At 49.4% G+C, this 19,690-nt stretch overlaps 1 protein-coding gene across 1 annotated transcript in view; it reads left to right on the plus strand.

Annotated features, from left to right (window-relative positions):
* Positions 1 to 19,690, plus strand: part of STRIP2 (striatin interacting protein 2) — a 64,638-nt gene that overhangs the window by 28,296 nt on the left and 16,652 nt on the right. The window contains exons 12-18 of the mRNA XM_024193101.1: positions 856 to 919; positions 2,406 to 2,477; positions 3,177 to 3,251; positions 5,156 to 5,253; positions 5,978 to 6,104; positions 9,299 to 9,399; positions 12,400 to 12,466. Of these exons, the coding sequence (XP_024048869.1) occupies positions 856 to 919; positions 2,406 to 2,477; positions 3,177 to 3,251; positions 5,156 to 5,253; positions 5,978 to 6,104; positions 9,299 to 9,399; positions 12,400 to 12,466 (604 nt within the window). The remainder of the gene's footprint in view (positions 1 to 855; positions 920 to 2,405; positions 2,478 to 3,176; positions 3,252 to 5,155; positions 5,254 to 5,977; positions 6,105 to 9,298; positions 9,400 to 12,399; positions 12,467 to 19,690) is intronic.

Genomic DNA, 19,690 nt, shown 5'->3' on the forward strand with positions numbered 1-19,690 from the left:
GTGGAGAACCCGACGCTTCGTGCAAGCCAAGGGGTCAGGGTGATAACTGGCCCGGGTCGTCTGATTCCACAGAGCTGATTGTTTGCGTTATAAATTTGCCTTTTGATGGAGGGGGAGGAGGTGGGAGCATAGGGAGTGGGAGGGGCCGTGGGAGTTGTGGCTGGTTCCTTAGTCCAGAAAAATACCCGCGTCCGTTGTGGCATCAGCGTGGGAAGCTGCTGGTGCGGCTGCGGAAGGTCTGCCAGGAGAGAGGTCACCTTGGGAACTCCCACAGCTGATTGTGGCAGCGTGGCAATGAAGGCGGCTGAAGCTCAGTCTGGTCCGGGGTGAAAGCGAGGGTGGGGAGGGAGCCGACAAGTCCTGCACTGACCCCTGGAGCCATCCGCCAGCTGGGAGCTAGTTGTATCTTGCAGGCATGGGACAGGCCGAGGATGGCCTGGGAGACCTTCAGAGAACAACCAGACACTGCAGGGAGGGATGTTTGGTGGTTCAGTGAGCGCTCTTCTCTCTGGGTCAGGAACGAACCTGTGCCCTTTGGAGCAGAGCTGGAAAGCGCTGGCTGCCGACCTTCCCTTTCTGTGTAGCCGTGGTCACAGGGCAGAGTATCAGAGTTCAGGATTTCACCTTGTGCCTTTTGTCGCATGTCCTAGGAGCATCAGCCCCTCCAGCAGTGCAGAGATGGAGGGAAAAGGGGTGGGTGTTCGTGGCATTTAGACATTGAGTTCCTGGGATATCTGGGTTTCGTTCGTCTGACAGCAGACTGCCTGTCTTACTTCTGCTCTAAATCCGAAAGGGAAAGTGTCTGTTCCAGATCTCCCTTTCGGGCTTGTATCGATCTTTCTTCCCCTCACGCAGGGACACGGATACCTTAGTAGGGTTGCCCCGGCCCATCCACGAAAGCGTGAAGACTCTAAAGCAGGTAATGCAGTGGCTCTTTGCCGTAAACATCTGCGGTTGTTCTGGTCTGCGGGACCTTGATATAGGGGATGGCTTGTCTGATGGCTTGAATTGCTAGAACGCCACTGGTTCTTACACCCGGCAGCACTGGGATGCAGCCATCTCTGGGGTGGGAACTTGTGCACAGTAGGCGCCATAGGAGCGGGGGAAATCTTTGGCCAGGATCACCAATGCAAAAAAGAACATCCATGCGCATGCAGAGCAGGTGGGAAGTCTGGCTTAGTGTTGCGTGCATGCAAACTTTGCAGCTCTATCTACCTGCCTTGGGATGCTGACAAACGGAGTCAACCCTGTGGGGATTTGAACTTGGTTGCACTAGGGAGTCTAGGTATTCTCACCCTGGACCGCTAACCCATCCTGTGCTTCCCCAATAGAATTCACGTTACTCCTGAAGCCGCCCCCACGCCCTGTACTTATACCCCAGTTCAAGCACCCCTGGAAAAAAAAATAGGGGGCGCTCAGCACTCACCAGCTGCAGCTGTTCAGGCGGGGCCCCCAGATCAGCTGTTTGGTGGCTGGCAGGAGGTGCTTGGGGGAGGGGAGACAGCAGTGAGTGATGGGTGGGGTTGGGGAGCCTTGGGGAGGGGCAGAGCATGGGCAGGTAGAGGTGGAGTGGGGGCAGGGCCTTGGGGGAGGGGTCAGAGCATGGGTGGGTAGAGGTGGAATGGGGCGGGGCCTTGGGGGAGGGGGCGGAGCGTGGGTGGGTAGAGGTGGGCGGGGCCTTGGGGAGGGGCGGAGCATGGCAGGAAGGGGCAGGGTGGGGTCGGGGCCTTGGGGTGGAGTGGGGTTGCAGTACCCACCGGGAAAAATAAAAGTCAGCCCCTGTGCCCTAGTCCATATTGCTTACCAGCACCTGGCTGAAGAAGACCAGATACAAGAAACTAAAGGGAAAGATACTCTCCCCACCCACCCACCCCTTTTTCAATCGGCCCTCTGGGTTTCTGTTAACAGTCTGTCCCTGACTGGGGCCTCTGGCTGCTCTCGCAATATAAGTAAGTGATGAAGTCGTTGGCTTTACCATTTGTGGTCATTACATCTGCCCTGGAATCTCTTCCAAGCATTAGGGTTGTTAACCCTGGTGTTGGCCAAACTAAACTCGCCCTGCAGTTGTATTTGGATGATGCAGCAGACTTTGTCTCTTCTCCTTCGCTGATGTTGCAGTGCACTGTTAAGCCCTTGCTGGGTTGTGCTCCAGAGGATGCTGCATTTCAGTACCGGTTGAAGTGATTTCTGCATGGGTAGTTTGTAAAGCCCGTCACAGCCAGAGGAGTATCCCACGCGGGGGTGAATTCTCACACCTCTGGGAAGATCTTTTCTGGTGGGATCTGTAAATCTCCCCCTACCCTAGCTGAACAGAAGAGGGAGATCGGCCTGTTTTTCATTGCCCAGCGTGTTCCTCCTCTTTCAGTCCTGGTGTCACTCTGCCTCTCTGGTTTGTGTTTCTCCAGCACAAGTATGTCTCTATCTCGGATGTTCAGATCAAAAACGAAGAGGAGCTGGAGAAGTGTCCCATGTCACTGGTAAGAAACCAGTACCCTCCATTGCCTGACTGTGTGTCTGAAGGAGCAGTTTCTAAGGAGTGTGTCGTTGTGGAGAGTTACCATGGCATGCTGATTGCTCTGTGTGTGTCCATGGAGGGCTTCAGTGGAGATACCCAAGTAGAATGGAAATAGCTTGAGTCTAGAAAGTGGCACCTCACTGTCCATTTGCTAGGACCCTGCGTCTAAACTACATGTAACAGAACAGGGCAACCACTGTCTTCTTTTTGAAACAGGTACCAGCGTTGATACACAGGTACAGACTGCAAGGACTACAGGTCCCAAAATGCATTGCTCCACCTTGATGCGAGTGGGCGGGTTGCACAAGATGGAGCATTGCATGCTGGGACTTGTAGTCTTTGGAGGCTGCATGTTTGTAGTCTAGATGACGGCGTTTGTATTCTAGACGACGGCTGTGTCATCAAATGCCATAGGTTTGCTTTGAATCTCAGGCACGCGTTGGCCTCCCCTTCGCTAAGGCAACAGCGTTCTTGGGCTTTGATCCGGATTGTACTGTCCCAGCAGTAGTGCTGAAAAGCCAGGCAGCGTCCTGATACAGATGTGGTGCCGCTCCACCTCGAACTGGGTTCTGGGGTGGAGGTGGGGGGGTGTCTCTGATGTACCTCAGTGATTGAGTGACAGCTCTGTTTTTTCCTTCCGTATCCATCTGTCGTCTGCTAGGGGGAGGAGGAAGTTCAGGAGACCCCCTGTGAGATGCTCTATCGGGCAATGTTATACAACCTCCCCCAGTATATGGTAAGTCTGTATTTTTCGAGAGCTCACCACTGGTGCTAGGCTGAGCACCCTGGAGACTCAGATCATTAGTGCAGGCTTCCGTCTGACTACGGTTCAGTCCTGACCCGGTGGCGCCACCTGCAGGGATAAGAGAGAGTTCAGCTTCATTGGCCCAGCCAACCCTTGTCCTCTCTGCTGAGACCACCACAGGGTAACAAGCCTTGTGGATAGGCGGGAAGTGGTAGATGTGGTATATCTTGACTTTAGTAAAGCTTTTGATACTGTCTCGCATGACCTTCTCATAAACAAACTAGGGAAATTCAACCTAGATGGAGCGTCTACAAGGTGGGTGCAGAACTGGTTGGAAAATCATTCCCAGAGAGTAGTTATCAGTGGTTCACAGTCATGCTGGAAGGGCATATTGAGTGGGGTCCCGCAGGGATAGGGTGAGCAGACAGCAAATGTGAAAACTCGGGACGGGGTGGGGGGTAATAGGAGCCTATATAAGAAAAAGACCCCAAAATTGGGACTGTCTCTATAAAATCGGGACATCTGGTCACCCTATGCAGGGATCAGTTCTGGGTCCGGTTCTGTTCAATATCTTCAGTGATTTAGATAATGGCAGACAGAGTACACTTATAATGTTTGCTGACAATACGAGGCTGTGAGGGGTTGCAAGGGCTTTGGAGGATAGGATTAAAATTCAAAATGATCTGGGCAAATGGGAGAAATGGCCTGAAGTAATTGGAATAAATTCAATAAGAACAAATGCAAAATACTTCACTTAGGAAGGAACAATCAGTTGCACACATACAAAATGGGAAATGACTGCCTAGGAAGGAGTACTGCGGAAAGGGATCTGGGGGTCATAGTGGATCACAAACTAAATATGAGTCAATAGTGTAACACTGTTGCAAAAAAAAAAAAAGCAAACATGATTCTGGGATGTATTGGCAGGGGTGTTGTAAGCAAGACACGAGAAGTAATTCTTCCGCTCTACTCCGCACTTGATATGGCCTCAACTGGAGTATTGTGTCCAGTTCTGGGCGCCACATTTCAGGAAAGATGTGGACAAATTGAATAACCAAAATGATTAAAGGGCTAGAAAACATGACTTCTGAGTGAAGATTGAAAAAATTGGGTTTGTTTAGTCTGGAGAAGAGAAGACTGAGAAGGGACATAACAGTTTTCAAGTACATAAAAGGTTGTTACAAGGAGAAGGGAGAAGAATTGGTTTTGTTAACCTCTGAGGATAGGAGAAGAAGCAATGGGCTTAAATTGCAGCAAGGGAGGTTTAGGTTGGACCTTAGGAAAAACTTCCTCACTGTCAGGGTGGTTAAGCACTGGAATAAATTGCATAGGGAGGTGGTGGAATCTCCGTTGTTGGAGATTTTCAAGAGCAGGTTAGACAAACATCTGTCAGGGATGGTCTAGATAATACTTATTCCTGCCATGAGTGCAGGGAACTGGACTGGGTGACCTCTCGAGGTCCCTTCCAGTTAGTGCCAGTGTGGTGTTGGGTCTGTGATGAGGACCCCTGTCTTGCTAGGAACTGAACTCCAAACCAGATGGGCCAGCAAACAGCTTGGTGACCACTTTGAGTCACTACCTGGCTGAGTTCGAACAGGCAACCCAACGGTGAAAGGGCCGGTATGCCACTCCCAATTCCCAGAGCCAAACTGCCCACCTTGTAGGACATCTCCTTACAGCTCTGCTGTAGGCTTCGCTTCTCCCGTTTGTTTCATGAGTAGCCCAGCGTGTGTCCTGCACATAACCTGGGACCAACGCTGGCTCCAGCCTGCAGCTCCGTCACGCGAGCGAAAACGGATTCCCTCCTCCGCCACGTGGTGTTTGTATACAGGCCTCTAGTGCCTGCTTGTTCTAAATGTATTTGGGGGCTGGGGGGGATTCCTCTCCCTCTGCAGATTGCTTTGCTGAAGATTCTCCTGGCTGCAGCGCCCACCTCCAAAGCCAAGACCGACTCCATCAACATCCTGGCGGACGTGTTGCCCGAGGAGATGCCGTAAGTGCGTGGGTGGGTGACAGGCAGCTGAGTACTGGCTGTTTCAGCAACAGTGCGGTCTCCTGGCTGATGTGGGTAATGCAGCGATTTCCCGTTTCTGGGATGGCAGAATCCACATGTCCCTTTGGAGATGTAAGTTTCTGTTTCCATGGGGAAAAAGGGATCCATGTGAGTGAATGGTCTTTCCTGGACCTCTGAGCCTTTCAGAGCTGCAGGCTGTACCAGACCAGTCCTCGTGCTCTGTTAACGTGAACGGCCGTGACCCCAATTGATCTCTACCGGGAGTGACCCAGGCTTGTTCACGTGTCTCAGTAGAGCTCTTGTGGCCAGAGTGCAGCACAAAAGAAAAGGCTGCTTATGGCCAGATGTCAAAATTAAACCAACCAGTACAAGGAGTAAAGCTTTACTGCTCTGTAGGCAGAGCGCGTCTCTGGGAGAGCCCTTTTCGTTCTACTTCAACTCCTGCAACAAGCTCCACCCCAGATTCTCCTTGTGCAGTGTAATCAGTTCCTTCTGTGACCCACTATGGTGCCCCTAGGCAGGACGAGTTGGGAGCAGGAGACCCAGGGATAAGCGCGGGGTCCTGTCTGGGTGGCAGGTTCAGTGAAGAATCCCCTTTACATAGAACTCATGCAGATGAATAGAAACCAGTCAGAACAAAAATCCCATCCTGGTAATGCTCCTTGTACATGGATCCGTCCCTCCCTTTCTCCTTCCACACCAGCATCACGGTGCTTCAGAGCATGAAATTGGGGGTCGATGTGAACAGACACAAAGAGATCACTGTGAAGAGCATTTCGGCCTCGCTGCTGCTGCTGCTGAAGCATTTCAAACTGAACCACATCTACCAGGTGAGCGTTGAGAAGGCCGTTGCTGGGTGCTTCGCAAGGCAGATGTGTTCAGGTTAGTGTTTCCTGAGAGAGATCCCCTCGGCACCTCGCCTGGAGAGCAGCCGCGGCCTGGTCTACCGCAGCGGTGACCTTTAGCCCCAGGGCAGTTAGTAGCACAGGACAAGTGACTGTAAATGTCTTGGCTTGGGTTGTGTTCGGGTCACTTCCGCAAGGTTGTGTCTGCAGTCCCCTTGTAAACCTCCGCGTGACTATTTCACAGTGGCCGAAACTTGGCTACACCCGTGTTCAGCCTGAAGGGAAGACGTTTCTTTCCCCCTGCCAGGAGTGGGAAGGGGATGGGGACTAGCCAAACCCCGCCGAGGCCTTGTCTAAATGACAGGTAGTTAGGGAATCTAAAGAGTTAGAGACTTTCGCCTTTATGTCTAACACAGTTTGGTTTGGCCTGAGTCTAAACCGGATCAAATGGTGCTGTGACCATGCGAAGGGGTTCCCATATTAACCATGGCTGACTAAACACTACATTGGGCTGTATCCTCGGCCCAGGACTGCAGCCACTTTGCATGCCGGATACCCATTTGACATTCATACGCTACATTTTATGATCCCCAGCTGCAGTGGGTCCCTCATGCCCCCTTATGTGTTTGCTTCTTGCTCCCCTCGGCACAGGAGGGCATTCTCTCATTTTCCCCCTTTATCATGGCATGAGGGTGCATGAGTAATGGTCTCAAGTTGCAGTGGGGGAGGTCTAGGTTGGATATTAGGAAAAACTTTTTCACTAGGAGGGTGGTGAAGCACTGGAATGGGTTACCTAGAGAGGTGGTGGAATCTCCTTCCTTAGAGGTTTTTAAGGCCCGGCTTGACAAAGCCCTGGCTGGGATGATATAGTTGGGATTGGTCCTGCTTTGAGCAGGGGGTTGGACTAGATGACCTCCTGAGGTCCCTTCCAACCCTGATATTCTATGATTCTATGATCCAGCAGGTAGTGCAAAGAAATGGGATCCAGGGGGCTCCTAGGTTCTGATCCTGCTTGTTGTTTAACCCTGGGTGAGACATTAAAATGCCTTTTGCACCCGTCCCCTGTGCTGGAAAACAGCGCAAAACAAGCAGGAACCTCCCAGCGATCCAGCTGTTGTTGCTGAGCTAAGACTGCCAGGGCAATAAACTACATTTCACGCAGAACAAACCAGATTTACGTCCTGGCTCTAGTTTTGTGACCCTTCATGTTTGTGTAAATGTCATGTCCAGCTGCGTGTGCATATCAGGGTCACTGAGGTTACTGGTAAAATGACGTTCTGGCCAGGTGCTTCGTTTGCCCGGGGGCTTTGCCAAGTATTGCACCCTGCTGTGTCTGTCTGCTGTGGAGCTTGTACCAGAGCTCGGCCATTGTGGAGCCAAGCGATCAGCAGAGATGAAGGTCCTCTTCCTGTTCGCAATTAATCTGCAAACAGCGTGTCACCTAGGTGGCCAGATAGCAAGTGTGAAAAATCGGGACAGGGTGTACTAGGCACCTATATAAGACAGAGCTCCAAATATCGGGACTGACCCTATAAAATCAGAACATCTGGTCTCCCTAATGTCACCTATTTCTGGGAAACATGGGGCTGTCAGACCACCAGTGTGCTGGGCTGGCCAGCGGTTGGCCAGAAGCTGGAGGGGACTTGGCTAATCAGTGGAGAGTCCCAGCTGGGGGGGACAGAGGGCCCTGCCCCCCCCCACTTTTTACCAGCTGTACGAGCGAGCGACAGGAGAGTGGGTGGAGAGGAGCGGGCGGGGTTTTGGAGGAAGAGGTGGCACGGGAGCGGGGCCTCGGGGGGAAGAGGCAGTGCAGGGATGGGGTTTTAGGGGTGGTGTGAGGGCGGGGCCTCAGGGGAAGTCATGGCGCAGGGCCACAGTTCGGGCACCTGTGCCCCTCCCTTTTAGGGCGCTTCCACCAATCCTGCTTCCAGTGCCGTGTCTATGTACAGCTGCAGTGTAGACGTACCCAAAGAGGGACCAACAGTTCTGCTTGGGGAGCAAAAAGGGAGCTCCCCGTGGTTAAGCTATTAGCTGAGACCAGCTTAACATGACCCCTGTGGGCCAGTCTTTGCATTTTACAGTGCTTCTGTGTCTGCTCCCATACTCTGTATTAGGAATTTGGGACCAGGAGTCCAAACGGCTTGGCCTTGTTTTGACTCTGAGTTTGGCTTGCTGTGTGACCCTGGGCCAGTCACTCCCCCTCTGTGTGCCTTAGGGCTTGTCTACACCTGGAAATTAATTTGGAATATAATACAGTGTGAATTTAAAGCAGATTAGCTCTTCCTGACCAATTCAATATGTGGATGCTCTTGTTCTGGCCTTGTTACAAATTAGTTCAATCCACTTCCAAAGTGGTTTACGCTAATTTGAAATAAGCATGTCCACACATAGAGTTAACCAGCAGTGGCTATTTTGGAATATCTCCCCATGTAGACAAGCCCATAATGTCCCTCTTCGTAAAACACGGTCGGGGAAGAGAGAAACCTGAGGCTTCATTCGTTAATGTTTGTAAGTGCTTCAAGATGCTCCGGTGGGAAGAGACTGGCTTCTGGTGCCTAAACACCAAATACCTAGACAGAGAATAGCTAAGTATTAATTGTGTACGAATCACCGCTGTCCGAAGTCATTGAGCACCGACAACTTGTTCTGTGCTGTGTAAAAATAAAAGAAGAAACCGTTTCTTCCACTGGGAATTGGCACTAAATCCCTGGGTAATTGGGGTTAGAAGAGAAATGCCTCTATTTGTGGCAATCTGTATACAGATCAGTTGTGCTTTGTAGCCATTGGAACCATATTTCCAAAGCCTTTAGAATTAAATATTAACAGAGGGAGAGAACTGAAGATGCATGTACAAAGGTGAGGGGGTTTGTTTTTTAGTTGAAACTTGGAGAGGGCTGGAGAGACCATTTGGCAGGGAGAGAAGGAGGCTGTTCCAAAGAACAGGAGCTGCAGACGAGGTCCCTCCCGCTCCAGCAATTGTAGGGTTGTGGGGAGAAACGTACAGGAGACTGGCACAGGGCATATGGGGAGGAGCCAAGGGAGAGACGGTCCTTGAGGCCAGCTGCAGTGAATCCATGGAGGAAGGTTTTTTAATTGGATCCGGAAATGTGGCTTTTGTTTGATGATGATTCTTTTTTACCTGCACTGCCTGACAGTGTGTGTTCACCTCTTTTCTGCAGTTTGAGTACGTGTCTCAGCACTTGGTGTTTGCCAACTGCATCCCGCTGATCCTGAAGTTCTTCAACCAGAATATCATGTCCTACATCACTGCCAAAAACAGGTACAGCCCATTTGCAGCAGTTCCTTCTCCTCCTGCGCTTAGTAGGGGCTTTGTGTGTGTGGAGGAGAGCTTCCCCCTGTGGTCACCAAAGCAGCTGTAAGGGGCCATGTTCTAGCAGGACAGAGTACTAGAGAACACATTGTCGTCAGTAGCTACCAGTGTGGTGCTCTGCTCTTGCTCGATGATAACAGTCGGCTGCGTGCGTGTTCCCTCTGTGTGCTGCCCCAGTTCTGCGCAGATCGCTGATACAGCAGACCCCGAGAGAACCCCCAATGACCACAGACTCTAGTAAGGTACGAAGGAACCCGAGCCAGGTTTATTGTCAAACGAAGCACAGTAATAGTTTCCTGTAGACTCTACAAGACATACTACGAATTTGTGCCCCCTGGCAATGGACCGGCTCAGTCAGTGGCGGGACTTTCCACTGCTCCCTAGACTGGACAAAGATGCGCACTCCGGGACCTACTTTTATACAGTTACAGGACAGATTACTCATCCCTACTGACGTATTGAAGTACAGCCCCTTGACTCATTGGGGGATGTCTCCTCCTTTGATCATGTTGTTTCAAACAGATCTATCCATCATGCTGTCCTTTTGAACCTGTCTTTAAGATGTACCTGCCTGTTCCTCGTTATCTCTGTGGAGTGTTCTGATGTCATCTTGGCACAAGGTCCTCTTATTAGCACTTATATGTGTATGCACCTGCTTCTAGCAACCCTCTTCTCACCAACTTCTGTGAGTGGGGCCTGCCTCTGGCTCACAGCCCAGCTTTTGCTTAGCAAAGCCTGGAAGTACTTTGGTTCAGGCTTCAGGCCTCAGACTGGGCCTTTGATACAAGAGTTTGTTTCAGGGCCTCATCTTACTATACACACGATATGGAAACAATCCTGTGCAGGTTAGAGGCATGGGGTAGACAGAATCTCCTGGGCCTTTCCCACCTCCTGTGTCTATCACTCAGCTCTCTGGACCCTGACCAGCTGGCTTTAAATAGTCACAGAAGTGTCACTGAATTCCGCTGCTGCTGCTGATCAGTGCCTTGAAATAGGAGGGCCTTTATTTTACTCTGTGATTCGAGATATTGGATTTGTTAATTAAATCTATATATGCCGTGTCTGGATGTGCGCGCACACACACCTCCACGCGCACACACACCTACACCTACATGGAGAACAGAGGAATAAGGCTACATATGCATAAATTCCTTCCAGTTCTGCCTCCTTTGCTCTCTGGTTAGTTTCTGGACATGGGACAGCTGGAAGTTTGTTTACTGGAGGACTTGGTATTTGAGCACGCCCGAAGTGCAGTTCCACTCACACTATTGCTGAGAGAACAAGGAGCTGTAACAGCATTTCATATAGGCCTTCAGTTGGCTATATGGACTAATCTCTATAATGTACTGTAGGTTTATATACATAGAGGGAAAGGAAGTGGATTTGTTTTCCCCTTCTAATCTGAGAAAGTTAAAGATGGAAAACCGCTGTTTATGCAGAGCACGTTTATTCTCTTGTCATTAAAAGGTGCTGCGTTTCCATTGGGACCCAGTTCTTTTGAATGGGCAGAAATTGGGGGTGAAACACAATAAACATAATGTTCACTCCGGAGCCTTTAAAAATCCAAATTTTCCTCTATTAGTTACAGTCACGCAAGTGCGTGGAAGCTTAAATCCAAACAATTTGCTTTTCCTGAGAATGTTTCTATTCATATTAGCTTTTATACGATTCCCAAAAAACTTTTGAGCTTTGAGCTTACGCTGCTTGACAGTCTAAAACTTACGTTCAAGTAAGTAAATGAACAAGTTAATAATGTGGGGCAGCAGTTTCTGAACATGCACAGAAACAGGGTACAATCTTTGGGGAGCAGGTGGAAATCCTGTACGTGGTCTTACCGTAACAGGCATGTTATGTGAAGTCTGGCTGCAATACCTTTTTGATCTTGGGATTTTACGCTGACTGGGCACTGACTCGGAAATCCGTACAGCAAGTCAGCTTGTTGTTTAAAGGTTCCCTGTAGATAGATTTAAAAGATGAAGGGATAGGAAAGAGCACAAGAACTATAGCTATTTTAGGTGTGTGCATCTCTTGGGATGGGGGACCAGGTGTATTTATTCTTCTTTATTGGCTACTTATATTAAGGCATGAGAGCCTGAAGGGGTGGTAGAGAAGTTTGCAGCCTTCACTCTGTATTTCCTTGCCGCTATCAGTTTAAGTAAGTCAGATCTCTGATTATTTTAACCTAGGGTTTTGTAAAATATATAAATAGCTAATCTGTCTTGGCTTAATGGATCCAAATTACTAGAGTCTTTAGTACTGCACTCAGGATGTACTTTAGAGCAATAAGAAATTGACAAGCTCTGTTGAGCAGAGAGACAAAGATGTCACGAGTTTGGAAACAGGATGGGAGGTAGTCTGTCAATCAGAGATGCAAAAGGCAGGTGCATCCACAAGGCTATTCAGCGTGGCTCACGCTAAGAAACCCTTTGAGAAATCGTGACCTACTTGGAAAGCAAGTGACTTCCTAGCAGCACCCAACAACTTGGCGCGTGGGGTGGGGGTGGGGGGGAAGTCACAGCTGCGCAGTTCTGCCTGTGCCAGCTGGGGTCACCATAATTAAGAATCCTAGAATTAGAAGGGACCGCAAGGACCATCTAGTCTAACCCCCTGCCAAGATGCAGTGTGCTAGGGATGGAGATTATAGAATAGAATATATACCTATCTCCTAGAACTGGAAGGGACCTGAAAGGTCATTGAGTCCAGCCCCCTGCCTTCACTAGCAGGACCAAGTACTTTTTTTTGCCCCAGATCCCTAAGTGGCCCCCTCAAGGATTGAACTCACACCCCTGGGTTTAGCAGGCCAATGCTCAAACCACTGAGCGATCCCTCCCCGCATCCTTCGTAATGGCTGATTGGGAAAAGTAATGTAGACCGTTTTAGAACAGCTCCTTGACTACTGATCTGCTGCTTCATGAATGACTCTTTTTCCCCCTTCCCTGTCTCCCACAGCATCTCTGTCCTGGATTATCCACACTGCACAGTCCACGAGCTGCCTGAGCTCACTGCCGAAAGCCTGGTAAGGAGAACGTCAGTAACCCTTGTAACAGATGTTGCAGCCCCAGAAGGAAGCGCTTAGGACGGGCTCACCGCCGGCTGCAGCCACGTCCCAGCACTTCCTTCTCTGGCTGCAGCCCCGCAAACCTGCCTGCAGCCGGGGCCTTTCTTTAAAAACATGTCAATAAACAGCATGCCGTGGCAAACCTTCGAGTCCCATTAACATGACAGGCAATGGGACGGGATGGATTCCCGGCAAAATGTCGCGATTAACCAGAAGTCATCAATATCCGGTTGCTATTAAGCGCAAGCTGCTGTGTTCAGGTCAGACACACGTGGACTGGAGATGACACAGCATCATGGCAGGTTCACAACCACAGTCATTGTAAAGGGACTCTGAAGAGCAGTTTAGACGCCACGTTTTATGTTGTAACCCTGGGAACCCAGAGAGGACGGTGGGATCGGGCAGAAGCAGGGAGTGTTTGACTGAAGAGTGAGGGGAGTTGGAGACTTTCTGGAAGTGGGGAGATGGGGAAGGTTCTCCTCTGGAAAGACTCCTTCTCTGACTCAACCCATCTTCTATGAGCCAGAGGCCAGCCCAGACTAGTGTTCCGTACATTATCTGTAGGGCCCTACCAATTTCATGGCTGTGAAAAACATGTCACGACCATGAAATCAGCCCTTCCCCGTGAAATCTGATCTCCCCTGCTGCTGGGAGCCTGGGGCTGTTAGTCTGGAGATGCTGGGGAGGGACCGAAGTTGTCCTTCCCCTGCATGGCTGCTCTTGGTAGGGAGATCAGACCCACCTCCAGAGGCAGCGCAGAAATGAGGGTGGTACACCCTCCGACTCCCCCCATGCCCCCTGCGCCCGTGGCTCCTGCCGCAGCTCTGGGTTCTGAGCTGGGGGCTTCTGCTCCGGGCTCAGAGCTGCTGCCCCCCTCCTCCCCAGCCAAGGCAGCCCAGCCTCTGGGCTTCTTCCCCCTGGCTTCCAGCCAGAGCTAGGGTCAGCCAGGGCTTGGGGCTTCCGCACCCCCTTCCCCCAGCTGGCCCGGGGCAACCCGGGCTCGGGGCTTCTGCCCCCTGCTGTTCCAGCAAGAGCTCAGGGCACCCCCCACCACTCCAGCTGGGGCTCGGGACAGCCTGGGCTCAGGGCTTCTTCCCCCAGGGCTCCTGCTGGGACTCGGGTGAACTGGTCGGGGCTTCTGCTGGGGCACCCATGTTTCCAGGGGGCCCCCGAAATTGGCTGGGGGGGACCTGCCTTAATCTGGCCTGGACTAGCAGCTAGGAGCCCCTGACTGGGGCACTCCCAGCAGCATGGCGGAGATCCTACCCACCTCCACCCCCGGTAACCTCCTCTAACTGCAGGAAGCTCAGAGCCTGCACAGAAGTGAGGGTGGTAATCCTCCCTACAACAACTTTGCAACCCCCATCCATGATCCCATTGTGGGTCAGGACCCCCACAGTTACAACACCATGAAATTTCAGATGTAAACATCTGAAATAGTGAAATTGACCGGAATGGACTGTGACTTAGGTAGGGCCCTAATTGTCTGTGTTCCAAGCCCTTAGCCCATCCAGTGATTCACCTGGGAGCCGTTCAGCATTGTAAGAGTTGACAGTGTCAGACCAGGGCGGGAAGTGTTCTCTAGATCTGAAGGATCAAATTCTGCTCTTGAATGCGCTAGGGGGCAATCATCAAACTGTATGTGTGCCTAAGGGCAGAACTTGGCCCATAATATGTAGTGCCGTTGGGTTTGTTTAGCATCGCCCATGGTGAAAACAGCAAATAGCCACCGTTGTTACAGGGCCTGCAGTATTTGAGATCCGCTCTTGCAGGGCAAGTAAAGGGGAGGGAGTACAGGTGAATGAACGATATTCCCAAAGCGGTGCTGCAAAACCACTAACGATGCCAGGGCAGCTATAAAATCAGCAGATGGAGCTAAATTAATTCCGTGCTTCATCCAAAATGCAGTTTAAAAAACAACAACAAGCCCTCTGCATACTCAGTGGTGCTGGGGAGAAGTAGAAGTTCTGCTTTTAAGAAGGGCTCAAAAAAAAAAAAAATGAAGACTATAAGGAAGTACACATGTACTTCTCCAGTAGGCCAGATTTTGTGTTTAAACTGGAGTGAACTTTTTAAGCCACTTTGGCTTCACTTTCTCTGAAGCAACAGTGACATCTAGTGGCATGTTCTGCTAATTACAGCTGTTTTCTTAATTTGCACTTAAAGCAACTATGAAGTGCTGTATGAACGTTCACTGATTCCGCCTCATAACTCTCCTGTCATGGAGATGAATGTTCTCCTCACTTGACAGGTGGAGGAGCCAGAGCACAGAGTGTGTGTGAGGAGCTTGGGTAAGTCCCTGGCAGAACCGGAGTGAGAATTTGGGAGCTTTTGGCACCCAATCACAGGTTCATCCCACTAGACCATGCTGGTTCCTGGAGATCTTCCAGTCCTAAACCATCTGCATTTAAACAGATCTAGTGGATCATAGTTGTGGATGGTGGACTTGTGAACCGCTGCAACTCAAACACAGGTCTCAGCAATCTGTTATCTTCATTGGTGGGGAGATAGCTCAGTGGTTTGAGCATTGGCCTGCTAAACCCAGCGTTGTGAGTTCAATCCTTGAGGCCATTGAGGGATCTGGGGCAAAAATCTGTCTGGGGATTGGTCCTGCTTGGAGCAGGGGGTTGGACTAGATGACCTCCTGAGGTCCCTTCCAACCCTGATATTCATTATTTCCCTAAGGTTTATAGTTCCAAAATTCAGCCCAGTGCAGATGGCCTATTTAAGGCCTGTGCCTCAATTGGGTCGCACTTAAGCTTCCAAATCAAGAAAAGGCAACTGAGCACACAACGCTGAGAGATCGAGGAGGCAGCAAAATCGAACAAGGTGGTGATGCAGCTACTCACGCAGAAACTGGTCAAATGGCACATGGGGATGAAGTTTAGAGAAACAATTTCTCCACACTTTAAGCAATTGCTTCTTGCACGAGCTAGTTCTTCGAGTTATTGCCCCGATGGGTGCGCCACTGCGGGATGTACGTGCGTCCGTGTGTTCTCGATCAGAGATTTTAGTCAGCAATACCCAGAGGTCCATGCCTCTTGCCTGCAGTCTATAAATCCTCGTGCTCCAGCGTAAGAGCAGCTGCATTACCCGCTATCAGCCCCTCTTCCTGAGTGCTTTGGGGATCCTGCCTCCTGTCACATGGGTGCAATACCCACTCGTGCAGTTCATGCAACACATGCTTTTGCTTTGGGCTGCTTCTGAACCCACCCATCCTTTCTCCATTCCTTGGAAGGGGAAGAGTCAGAGCCCAGACCTGTCCCCATGGTTCACTGCAAAGAACCACAGAACTTGCTCAAGATAGGGGGGAAAAGAAAGATCCTTCAGGTGTCACCTCACGTTAAAAGCAGTGGTTACAGGCCAGGGGCATAAGTCCTCCACTCGCTCCCTAATGCCAGCAACCAAGCTCACTTCTAGAATGAAGGAATAAGTCCCTCCAGACTCACTCCTTCCCCTTTCCCCTGGATTGGGAGTGGTGATGAGGGAAAGCACCCTTCTCCCTTGGGGGCAGAGAGGAGAGACACCTTCCAGCCTTCTCCCCTGGATTGGCAGGGGTGTCAGCCAAATCTCATTGGTGTGGGGGAGCAATCCCTCTCCTTTTTCCCCATCCTATTTCTTCACACAACCCATAGTCAACCTGTGGAACTCCTTGCCAGAGGATGTTGTGAAGGCCAAGACTATAACAGGGTTCAAAAAAGAACTAGGTAAGTTCATGGAGGATAGGTCCATCAATGGCTATTAGCCAGGATGGGCAGGGATGCAAAACCATGCTGTTTGCCAGAAGCTGGGACTGGATGACAGAGCATGGATCACTCAATAACTGTTCATTCCCTCTGAAGCATCTGGCATTGGCCACTGTAAGAGGACTTGGTGCTGGGCTAGATGGACCACTGGTCTGACCCAATAAGGCCGTTCTTATGTTATCCCTGAACTGGGGGCCAGGCAGGAATCCTGCTCCCCAGAGGGGTGGCAGATTGGCCCTTTTTCCCCATCCCTGGATAGGAGAGAAGGGGTCAGGCAAGGTTTTGCCTCAATTGTTAACTCCACTACAAGTTGAGGACAAAATAGAGCATCGGCGGGTGCGTCCCTCCCTATATACTCTCACACCGGAGCATGAGGATGTGTGGAATGCAGGTGTGGACGCACAGGTGCTCCGGTCAAGAGTACATGGGCACACCCGCACACCCGCATCCGACAGTAGAGCACTCATAGGGACAAAACCTCTCAAACTCCAGTTACTGTACACCTCTCTTTCTAGAGCACACTAGGGGAGAAACTGTTCTGGATTTAGTCTTAAGTAACACTAGTTCGAGTGGAGATAGTTGCTGAACCATTAAGGGAGAGTAGCTACAGTATAATTAGGTTTAACATCCACAGGACAGGTAAACTTTAGAACAGGAGGTTTGAATAACATGAGAAGGTTAGTCAAAAAGGACATAAAGCTGAAAGTAAAGGCCATAAAATCCCTGGAGGTGATTTGGATGCTACTAAGGAAAACAACAGTCTCCGAAGACATGCGTATCACTGACTAAAAAGAGAACCAGGAGGCCATGGAGTAAACCATTATATGACTAAGGGCTTGTCTACACTTAAAACACTGCAGTGAAGATGCTACCTACGCCAATGGGAAGGGTTCTGCCATTGGTGCAGGTAATCCACCCCCCACCCCACCCCCCCAAGAGGTGGTAGTTAGGTCGACTGGAGAATTCTCCCTTCGACCTAGCATTGTCTACACCCTGGGTTAGGTCTGTTTAACTGTGTTGCTCAGGGGTATGGATTTTTCACACCCCTGAGCAACATAGTTGTATTGACTTAATTTCCTAGTGAAGACCAGGCCTAAATGCCAAGGTTTTGAGAGTTATGCAAGCCAAACAGAAATCCTTTAAAATTTGGAAATCTAACCCTAGTGAATCCAGTAAACAGGAGCATAAATTACAGCAGACTTTAAGTAAAAGGCAAATTAGAAGGGCCAAAATGGAGTTCAAAGAGCAAATAGCTGGAGGTAAAACCAACACGAGAGTCTTTGTTTCAGAAACAGGAAGCCTACAAAAGACTCAGTGGATCCACTCGATCACCCAAGGTTAAAGGGAGCAATTAAGGAAGATAATCAGAAATAGAATAACAAATAATCTGGAAGATCAGGATCTGATAGGGTCTAACCAGCACAGATTCAGCAAAGGAAAATTGTCTCACTAATCTCTTAGAATTCTTTAGACATCATTATTTATTTGTATTGTTGTGCACCCGTATACCAAGTGGAAAGGGATCTAGAACCATGGAGGGCATTGTTGGAAGAAAATGGCTTACGAGTCAGCAGATGAAAGGTGGAATACACACGTTGCTTCATTGAGAAGGACAACGAAGAGCCAGTAAAACTAGATGGTATAGAGTTAAAATCTGGGCAACAATTCAGATTCCTCCATTGATTGTTGAGCCATGACGGGAATGTGCATGCGGGTGCTAGGAGTCACATGCAGACACTTGGTGCAAATAGAGGGAGTTGCTGGGAATTCTCTGCAATAAGGATAAGCCAAGTAAACGAAAGAGCAAAGTGTATAAGACTGTGCTTAGGCCAGCCAGGACGTACGCGTCGGAATGCTGGCCAACGAGAAAGAGAGAAGTACAACTACTTCACATTGCCAAAATGAGAACACTCAGGTGGACGCTGGGTCCGACAAGAGCTGATAGGCTATCCAGTGGAATGGTACGAGCCATGGTGCAGGTAGTCCCCCTCACGGAAAAGTTGAGGGAGTATTGACTGCGGTGGCAGGGTCTTATGAGGCAATAGGACACTGGATATGTTGGCCAGAGAATACAAGATCTGGCAGTCACGGGATGAAGATCACAAGGAAGATCTAGAAAAACATGGTTCGAGACATGGAAGGAGAACGTGAAGAAGGTTGGTACCAGCTTGAAAGACGCATTCAACAGGATCTCTTGGCGATGAAGAACAAAAGCCACCAACCACGACTAATTGGACAAGGTGAAGGCAAAGAAGATGATGATGGTGAACATGTCATCTAGTTCTTCTATATCCACTACTTCATTGACATTACTTAGACTTCCAAAAGGCCTTAGCAAAGGTCCCTTACAAGAGTCTACTAAAGAAGCTAGGGGTAGTCATTGAGTGAGAGGCAAAGTATTGTCATGGCTCAAAAAAATGGTTAGAAAATGGAATGCAGAATAGGATTAAATGGTCAGTTTTCATCATGGTAAAAGGTTAACAGTGGGGGGCCTTAGGGGATATATTAATAATCTGGAAAAGAGGTGAGTAGTGAGATAACTTTGTGTCATCTGCAAATTTTGCTATCTAGGTTAATTGGGACCAGAGAGGACTGTGAGGAACTTCAGAACAGGGTGGATAAAAATGGATTATTTTTAAAAAAAATCATATTTTTATTTAAATCGGATTTTTTGATTATTTAAATCATAATTTTTTTTTAAAAAAAATAAACCTGTTAATATAATGAAATATGAACGCAATGCAAAGTATGTTAAGATCTAAACTTCTTATAAACTCTTAAAACATTTAAATCAAAAATAAATATGCTGAATCCATTGAAAACTTTGAGTTAAAGGCTGCTTTTCTATAGAATCAGGGGGGAAACATCTGACTTTTGAGGTCAAGCTTTATAAATATGGAATAGGTCAGCCTAAGTAGCTTAGGAGACCGTCTCATTTTCAAGAGATTTAGGCGAGTAAGAACTTAAGCTCCAGTCACTTTCACTTAGGGCTTGTCTTCACTACCCACCCGGATCGGTGGGTAGAAATCGATCTCTCGGGGATCGATTTATCGCGTCTCGTCGGGACGCGATAATCGATCCCCGAATCGACGCTTGTACTCCACCAGCCCAGGTAGGAGTAAGCGCCGTCGACGGGGGAGCTGTGGTGGTCGATTTGCCGCCGTCCTCACAGCGGGGTAAGTCGGTTCGGATACGTCGAATTCAGCTACGCTATTCCCGTAGCTGAATTAGCGTATCTTAAATCGATCCCCCGCCAAGTGTAGACCTAGCCTTAGGCATATTTGAAAATTTTTCCCAGGCTGACCTAAAATACTCAGTTCAATTCACTGACTACATTTAATCCCTCTGTTTAATACATTGTTTAGTTGTAAATGTGAAACGTGTTTTGATAAGAGAAATTTGTGTCCAAAACACTTAAGGTTGTTTTGTTTTGTTT

The sequence above is a fragment of the Terrapene carolina genome, unplaced genomic scaffold, assembly GCF_002925995.2.
Source record: "Terrapene carolina triunguis isolate 2854851 unplaced genomic scaffold, T_m_triunguis-2.0 Scaffold68, whole genome shotgun sequence".
In the NCBI taxonomy this organism is placed as follows: domain Eukaryota; kingdom Metazoa; phylum Chordata; order Testudines; family Emydidae; genus Terrapene; species Terrapene triunguis.